This window comes from Trichosurus vulpecula, chromosome 3 (assembly GCF_011100635.1).
Source record: "Trichosurus vulpecula isolate mTriVul1 chromosome 3, mTriVul1.pri, whole genome shotgun sequence".
NCBI lineage: Eukaryota > Metazoa > Chordata > Mammalia > Diprotodontia > Phalangeridae > Trichosurus > Trichosurus vulpecula.
The window spans coordinates 306,279,245-306,286,996 of NC_050575.1; the positions used below are offsets into that span (position 1 = coordinate 306,279,245).

At 43.6% G+C, this 7,752-nt stretch overlaps 1 protein-coding gene across 1 annotated transcript; it reads left to right on the forward strand.

The window, feature by feature from the left end:
* Positions 1-810: 810 nt before the first annotated feature.
* On the forward strand, positions 811-7,499 carry GOT1L1 (glutamic-oxaloacetic transaminase 1 like 1). Its single transcript, XM_036752748.1, has 9 exons — positions 811-925; positions 1,619-1,800; positions 4,170-4,281; positions 4,710-4,819; positions 5,012-5,104; positions 5,196-5,346; positions 5,692-5,857; positions 6,683-6,825; positions 7,228-7,499. Exons 1-9 carry the CDS (start codon positions 811-813, stop codon positions 7,497-7,499), a joined length of 1,344 nt encoding a protein of 447 aa, XP_036608643.1.
* Positions 7,500-7,752: the final 253 nt, after the last annotated feature.

The following is a 7,752-nucleotide window of genomic DNA, read 5'->3' on the forward strand; positions in this document are numbered from 1 at the left end:
AAAAAAGAAGAGTCCAGAAGGTGCTATCAATGACACGGCTGCTATTGTTAGCAAGTAATCATTGCCAAGTTCTTTTGCTTAAGACCTTAGTCAACTCAATAGCATTTCCACAGAGATACATACAACAAAGGAAACCCATCCAGATACACCTGGGAGACCACCTGGGAAGCCAGACATCTGCAGTGGCACAGACAGCTTCTAAAATAACAATTTAACAGGGTAGCCTTAAAAGACCAGAAAAAAACCCCAACTTATTTCTCCAAGATTTTGTTTGTTAGCTGTAGGAAGTCCTAGTGGGACAGAGTATGGTGTCCTCCTCAAGGATACTTCTTCTTGCACTAACTCCCTTCTTGCTCTAACAGCTTAGCTATTTTACCTTCCTTGTTGTGTTAACGGTAACCTGGAATGGGATTGCTCTACATGCTCGTACAGATGGTCTGCTACTCTTGATTGTTGTTGTTGGTAGTGGTGGTGGGGGTGAATGGGTAAGGGAATCTCATTTTTTTTAACAGGATCTTTGTGGGAATGAGGTGATCTTTCACATCAGCCATATTTCTCAATGGGTGTTTCTGTCATTCTCATGGAATGTTTAAGTTGCCTTTGTTGACCACTATTGCCGTGGTGCCTGAACTCTAGGTATTATGTTGCTCTGGTAACTGGCTTCTCAATGCCACCTTTGGTATTACCTGAGAAGAAAGCAGGAACCAGGAAAAAGAAGGAAAGAAGTGGGTGTGGGAGGTGTCTGAAGAGAACACAACAAGGAAAGTGGTTCTCTATACTGTTGGACTTGGTTCAGTTTTTATCTCAATTATGCCTACCCTTTCTGTATTCTTGGATGTACCCCTTGCCCCGATGATAGTGGGCAAATTACTGGATGACTTCCACCAAGATAAGAATCCCAACAAGGTGTACCTGGCCTATGAAGGTAGATGTTGCATGAGTTGAGGGGTTAGGGACTGATTCTGGGCTGGGCTGACATTCTTGGTGGGGGGGAAAGGGGGAATGTGGGGGAAGAGGTGGTCCAAGCCTTTGTCTTCAATGATTTCTCTTCTTAGTAACAGAGTTCTCATGCTACGAGCAAGAAGGGATAGTGTTAAATTATCCAGGTCTTCCATCATTCCCTTCTACTCCTCCTCTGTCCTTCATGCCATTTTTAGAAACATGAGAAGAACAATGGCTTTTTTGCCCATTCTGCCCCTTCCAGCCTACATGTTCAGTTTAGTTGCTCTTTCCTCCATCTGCCCTGTTTCTAGGTCTCTTGAACCAAGAATGATTCCAAGTATGATATGCAACTGGATCTTATCCTTGTGGCTAATAGTTTGAAAAAGGTGGAGTCTGATACAGACTACTCATAGTCTGCATGTATGTGTGTCACCTCTCAACCATTAAACAGGTTCAGAAATCATCTGTGACCTTTATAAAAAGAAAGAAATTATCTGCACTAATTAATAGTACAGTATTTTGCAAAGAAAAAAAAGACAATGGTACTTAAGGTCTCCTATCCCAGGTAACTCTCAAGGGAAACCTTGGACAATAGGCCACAGGCAGACTGTCTGCAAAGCCATGAACGCTACTAGAAACCAGTAGCTTCCAGAATTCTTTCTGATCTCCTTCACAGTTTGCATGACAGGAAATGAGATTCCCTGGCTTTCACCCGTGGTTCCCAAGACCCTGATGAAGCTTGCCCATGATCCTTCCTTCAGCTATGAATACCTGCCTGAGCATGGCTTGGAAGCATTCATTCGTGTGGCCACAGAGCTACTTGTTGGCCGACATAGCCCGGCCATTGTGGAGAACAGGGTGAGAAGACTTCTTTCTCTCCTTCACTTTGACCTAACTAGGCTCCAACAATGCCAGGGGCATTCCTGAAGGCTTTTGAGCAAGGTAGCTTCAAAGGGCTTTCACATCTCTCCTTTTATTGAGAGGAATTCTCAATTTCCTCATCTGTAAAATGGGGTTGTACTAGGTGAACTCTGATATACTATGATTATTGGCCATCCCCAGTTCTTTACTATTTGGTCGTCTGGAAGGAGTACGCAGTGAGCAGTCCCTCTGTGTTGAGGAGGCCATTAGACTTCTAGAAGCAGAAAGTGACTTTGTCACTACCTATCTCCCCAACCAAAGGAAAAAATTAAGCATACAAAACACCTAAACCATGTATGGATACAGAATAATCCATTCCAGGCTAGTGTTACCACAATAAGGAAGGAAGAAAAAACTGAATTTCAAATAATTTGCCTGAGATTCTAGACCTAGTTAAGAGTATGGTCCAGATGAGGACTTGGGTCCACTGGCTCCTAATCCAGGGCACTTACCATTTTAAACCACTGTCTGTCAATGAGGTAACAATAAAAAAGCACTTTAACTTTTTGAATCTACCCTGCTCAAAAGCCTTTAGAGGCTCCCTATCGATGTAATACAAAGCCTTTTATGTGACATTCAAGGCCTTTCATAATTTGGCTTGAACCTACTTTTCTAACCCTTGTTTCACATTGCTCTCCTTTGTATACTTTATGTTCTAGCCAAATGTACAGGATATCTCCCATGTCTGAAATGAACTTCCCTTTCTTCTTCCCTCCACCTCCCTCTCCTACTGAAATCCTTCTTTTCCTTCAAGGCTCAGCTTAGTTCAGGAGGTCATACTCTTTTTCCAGAACTTCTCCTTTTCCTCCTCCTTCTCTTTCTCCCCCTCCTCCTCCTTCTCATTATCTTCCTCTTCTTCCTTCTCTCCAATTTTCTCCTTTTCCTTCCCTTCTTATTTCTCCTCTTCCTCCTCCTCCTCATTTTCTTTCTCTTTCTCATTCTTTTTCTCTTTCTACTCTTTCTTTTTTTCCTCTTCCTCCTCATCTTCCCCCCTTCCTCCTTATCTTCCCTCTTTTTCTCCTACTTCTCCATGAGACGTATTCTGACTCCTCAGTGAGGAGTGATCCCTCTATCCCTGAACCTTTCATCTTCCTTTCTCCAGTTTAAAATTCAAATTCGACAAACACTTATTAAGTGCTTACTCTGTGTAAGGCCTTTTGCTAAGTATTAGGGATACAAAAAAGAAAAATAGCGAAGTGTTTGTCCTCCATGATCATCCAGTCTAATTAGGAGTTGATTGTTGATGTGTTGGGGACACAAATCAATGTGATAGAAGGAATACTGCGACTCAGGAAGAAGAACTAGAGGGATAATATTATGTGAAGACATTTGAGGAGGGAGAAACCACTTCCATCTAGGAGTAGAGGATGACGAAGTAGGGGTCACTGCAGGTTTCAATAAGCAGATAGTATTTGAACTGGGCATTGAAGGAAGGTAAAGACTTCAACAGATGGAACAAGGGAGGAATCTGTCCCAAGCGGGGATATCATGAGTAAAGGAATGGGGATGGGAGAGTGCAAGGTAAAAATGGAGAGCTGCAGAAAACGAGAGTATGGCTTGGTAGGAACGTAGAATGTGTGAAGGGGAATATTCTGAGATGAGATGAGGAAGGTAGGTTGGAGCTATATTGTGAAGAGCCTTAAATGTCAGAATCAGGAGTTTTGACTTTAGATAATGGCAAGTCAATTAAGACTTTTGTATAGAGAGGTGATGTAGTGGTACATTAGGAAAAGAGATGGACGGGTGGTAGGATGAGCTGGAGACAAGATAGACTGGAAGCCAAAAGACCAGTTAGGAAGCTGTTATGATAGTCTTGGTCAGAAGAGAGAGGAACTCGAATTAGGATGGTTAAAGTAAGGGGTACCAAAGACAGACTGGATGCAAAAGCTATTTCAAAAGTAAAAGAAAGAGGAATTATCAAATGATTGGATGTATGAGGTGAGGAAGAAAGAAGAATCCAAGGAAACTGAGTCAATGAGCCTGGGAAACTGGGAGAATGATGGCACTCTCAGCAGAGATAGGAAAGTTAGCAGAAGGGGTAGAGAGTTTTTGTGGGGGAGTGGGAGATGTGCGTAAGAGAAAATGCTGACAATGCACTTATCACATTTTTACCTTGTGTTATCATCCTTATTTGTGTGACTGTAAGCTCACTTAGGACAGTGACGATTTCTTTTCCATCTTTGTATCCCAGAGCCAAGCACAGAGTCTTGTACATGGTAAGTTGTTTAGTAGAAGTTTGGGGAATATAAAGGTATTTGATGCATATAATTTGATACATTGTTATTGTTTATTTTCTTTACTGGTAGGTAGGGGGTGTGCACACTATTGGTGGGAGTGGTGCCATACGGCTTGGGGCAAAGTTCCTCAAGGATTGGCATCGGGGTCCCCGAGTGGTGTATTTGCAGCCATCGCAAAAGGGTAAGTGATGCCAAAAGTAGAGAGAGTCTTTCCCATTTCCTGGCACACACGTTTCTTCTCTTCTACTCATTTGTTCTGGAGACTAGCTTCCCCAATAGGGTGGCAGGTTGTCAGAGTGTCCCTTGTTATAGCTCTGTCTTTAGGACCTGATCCTGCTTTTTTTCCCTCCTTACTTTCCACGAGTGATAATCAGGAATGAGCTAAGACTTTCTTCCCCTCATTTTGTCCCTTGACCACTCCATACTCCTAAGTCATCTGCTTGGTAGTTAAGAGGATCATCCTCAGTCAATGAATGACCCATATTCCAAGACTGAAAGCTTTGTGCCTTGCTTTCCCACTCCATATCCCATGTGTTGAGATGAGTGTGTGTGTGTGTGTGTGTGTGTGTGTCTCTGTGTGTGTGTCTGTGTGTCTGTGTGTTCCCACAGAGCAATATGGACTCATCTTCCAGGAAATGGGCTTTAGTATTCGTGAGTATACCTTCTGGGATCCCTATCGGCTGGTTTCAGACACAGGCAAGCTTTTTGATGTACTGGAGGTAGGAAGCCCCACCACCTTCCCTGCTTCTCTTTTTTTCTTCTTCAGATCCCTCTTCCTTACCTCTATTACCTCATACCTCTCTCCCCTCTTAGCACCACACTTCTCTCCCAGCTGTGGAGTTTCCCTCCTCATCCTTGCTACCAACCTTTTGGGGCAGGGTGAGAATGGCTGAGATGATCTTTACCTACAGCGTGCCCCTGAAAGAAGCATCCTTGTGCTATACAACCCTGGGAGCTTCATCCTGCCTCGAAAAAAATGGATGAAGTTGGCTAAAATAATGAAGGTGAGCCCAACTGCTCTCCTCTTTGAACTGCCATCTCTTTCCTCAACCCCCGTCTCCCCAGCTGGCTCAATTCTTTCCTCTCCCTTTACAGAGAAAGCAGATTTTCCTCTTTTTCGATGTGCCGGAACAGGGCTTTATCAGTGGCGACCCAGACCGAGACAACAAGATTTTACGCTATTTTGTGGCTCAAGGCTTTGAGTTCTTCTGCAGCCAGTGTCTTTGCAATTGTTTTGGCCTCTATGGTATAATCCGGGCATGAGTCAGTGGGGCAAGGGAGGGCTTGGTGTTGACTTTGGAGCTGAATATATGACAGCAAGAGGAGTGCTAGCTGTCCACCATTCTCCTGTGAAAACCTGGGCTTCCAGAAGGTGTAGCAGTAGTAGGAGAGCTCCTGGATACTTTAGAGGGCTCTGGCCTCCTTCATCCAGCTGGGTTAGGGTCAGAGGGATGGAGCTCTCTTTGGGACTGGAGCATGGTGCTAGAGGTAGATGAATTTTCTCTCCCAGGGTTAGGGGCCATGGGCCTGAGGATTTTGGAGGCCAGTGACACTCTTTTGGACTACGTGGCCATGTTTGTGATTGCTGCAGATGCGCGTATAAGCAACCTGGTCGTTGTGGCAATGAGCAACAAGGCCTTACTGTGTATTCGCTCCCAGCTGGACATCTATGCCCGGTATTTGTGGAACAGCCCTCCTGCTTTGGGGTCAAGAGTGATCACCACCATTCTCAATAACCCTGCCCTAAGGGTAGAGTGGTAAGAAGCAGAGGGGAGAAATGGAAAGGGAGCAGAGTAGCCAGAAATGTAGCGCTTAGGAGATTCCCACTCCTAGACTGAATACACTTCACCTCAATTCACTTTAGTTCAGCTCAGCTGGCATTTATCAGCCATCATTTCATCTTTTCTCATAACAATCCTGTGAGGTATGTGGGTAGTATGACACAATTATCCCCACTTTACAGATAAAGAAAACGAAGTTCAGGGAAGTGGGTCTAGCCAACATGTATTGGGTCAAGGGACTTGAATGAGACTCATAAAAAGAATGTAGTATTTACTATATTGAATTTGTTGACAAGTTCAGGACTTTTAAGCAGGATTTGGGTTCAAATGCTCTTCTGATTCTTGATGAAGACAGAAGGCCAAACCATTAAGTTAAGAACAGAACATCAACATAAGCATAATTTACATTCAATTAAAGTCATTACACATTAATCAAGCACAAGGCTCTGGGAGTGCTGGGATACAGAGATTCCAAGGAAACAGTCCTTGCCCTCCAGAAACTTCCATTCTCCTGGACTGATTGGTTGAATGATATATTCTGCATTCCTTCAGCAAACATTTATTAAGCATCTGCTGTATGCAGGGCAACAAATATATCCAAAGATATACCCAACATAGATTTTTTTTCTCCATAGAGTACCTTGGGAAGTTTATTTGGGCAGTGTTGTAAAGAATAGATTTGAGATGGGATTGCCTTGAGATAGGAAGGCCCTCAGATACCCCTAACCTTTGGTGAGGTGGAAATGGGATGTGCAGGTGTGTATTCTTACATACCTCTTTCCTGTTCCTTGGGTTCTGCAGGAAGAAAAGTCTAAGAGGGGTGGTCGAGAACATCATGTTAACCAGGGAGAAAGTGAAGGAGAAGCTTCGACTACTGGGCACCCCAGGGTCCTGGGAACACATCACAGAGCAAGACGGGATGCACAGCTTCCTTGGCATCAGTGGTAAATAGGACAAGGAATCTCTTTTCCCCTCTTCTATCCCTTTCCCCATCCCAGCTCCAGTGATGGCCCCTCTTCTTTAGTTAAAACCATATATCAACATTATCTATGTTCTATTGTATTTTTATTTATTTTGTTAAAAATTTTCCTATTATATTTTAATCTAGTTCCAACCACTCTGAGGAAGCTTTGGGGCCTGGGAGTGTTACAGATCTTTTTCTAGACCTTTATTCATACCTGAGAAAAGTGATACTGACTTAAAAAGCTTCTTAGAACCCTAAGAAAGTTCATTTCCAGAAAGTAGATCTTCTTTTCTGGCTTTATCCCACCCTGCCCCAGGGATATACCTCAAAGTGGTGTAGAGTATAACAGATCTAGGCTCTAGCACCTATATTTATTCATTAGTTGATCAAGTGGACTACCTGGTCACAAAGAAGCATGTCTACATCCCCAAGACTGGACAGATCAACCTCACCTGCATCAACAGTCAGAATATTGACTACATTGTCCAGAGCATCAATGAGGCCATTCTTGCAATAGGTCAGGGCCCACAGCCCAGGGAGCCACCACCCAAGGATTCGGTGGTACCTGAGGATTCAGAGCTCAAGTTTCCAAGGTTGAAGGGTGAAGGGACCAAGCTTTCAGGACTGGCTGCTTTGTTTCGGAGTAAAAAGTAATATTCAAAGACCCTGTGCCTTCTTCTCCTTTCTATGGTATTTCTTTTTTGCGAAGCATTTCCTGCTCATCACAACCATTGCCCAGTGCCATATCATAAGTGCCAGAGTCCTAGAAATGGGCTGCAGTACATTAAGGGAAATGGCTTTTGCCTTACAAGTGGCATAAAAGATATCCTGAAGGGCAGTCTAGTGGGTAAAGACGGTGGGCTGGTTAGATGGCAATGAATTAATTAATGAAAAGGCGTGTTTATTA

Coding starts and splice junctions, on each gene's coding strand:
- GOT1L1 (XM_036752748.1), top strand. CDS start 811: ATGCCTACCCTTTCTGTATTCTTGGATGTACCCCTTGCCCCGATGATA. Junction 5,105..5,195: donor AGTTGGCTAAAATAATGAAG/GTGAGCCCAACT, acceptor CTCCCTTTACAG/AGAAAGCAGATTTTCCTCTT. Junction 5,347..5,691: donor CAATTGTTTTGGCCTCTATG/GTATAATCCGGG, acceptor TGATTGCTGCAG/ATGCGCGTATAAGCAACCTG.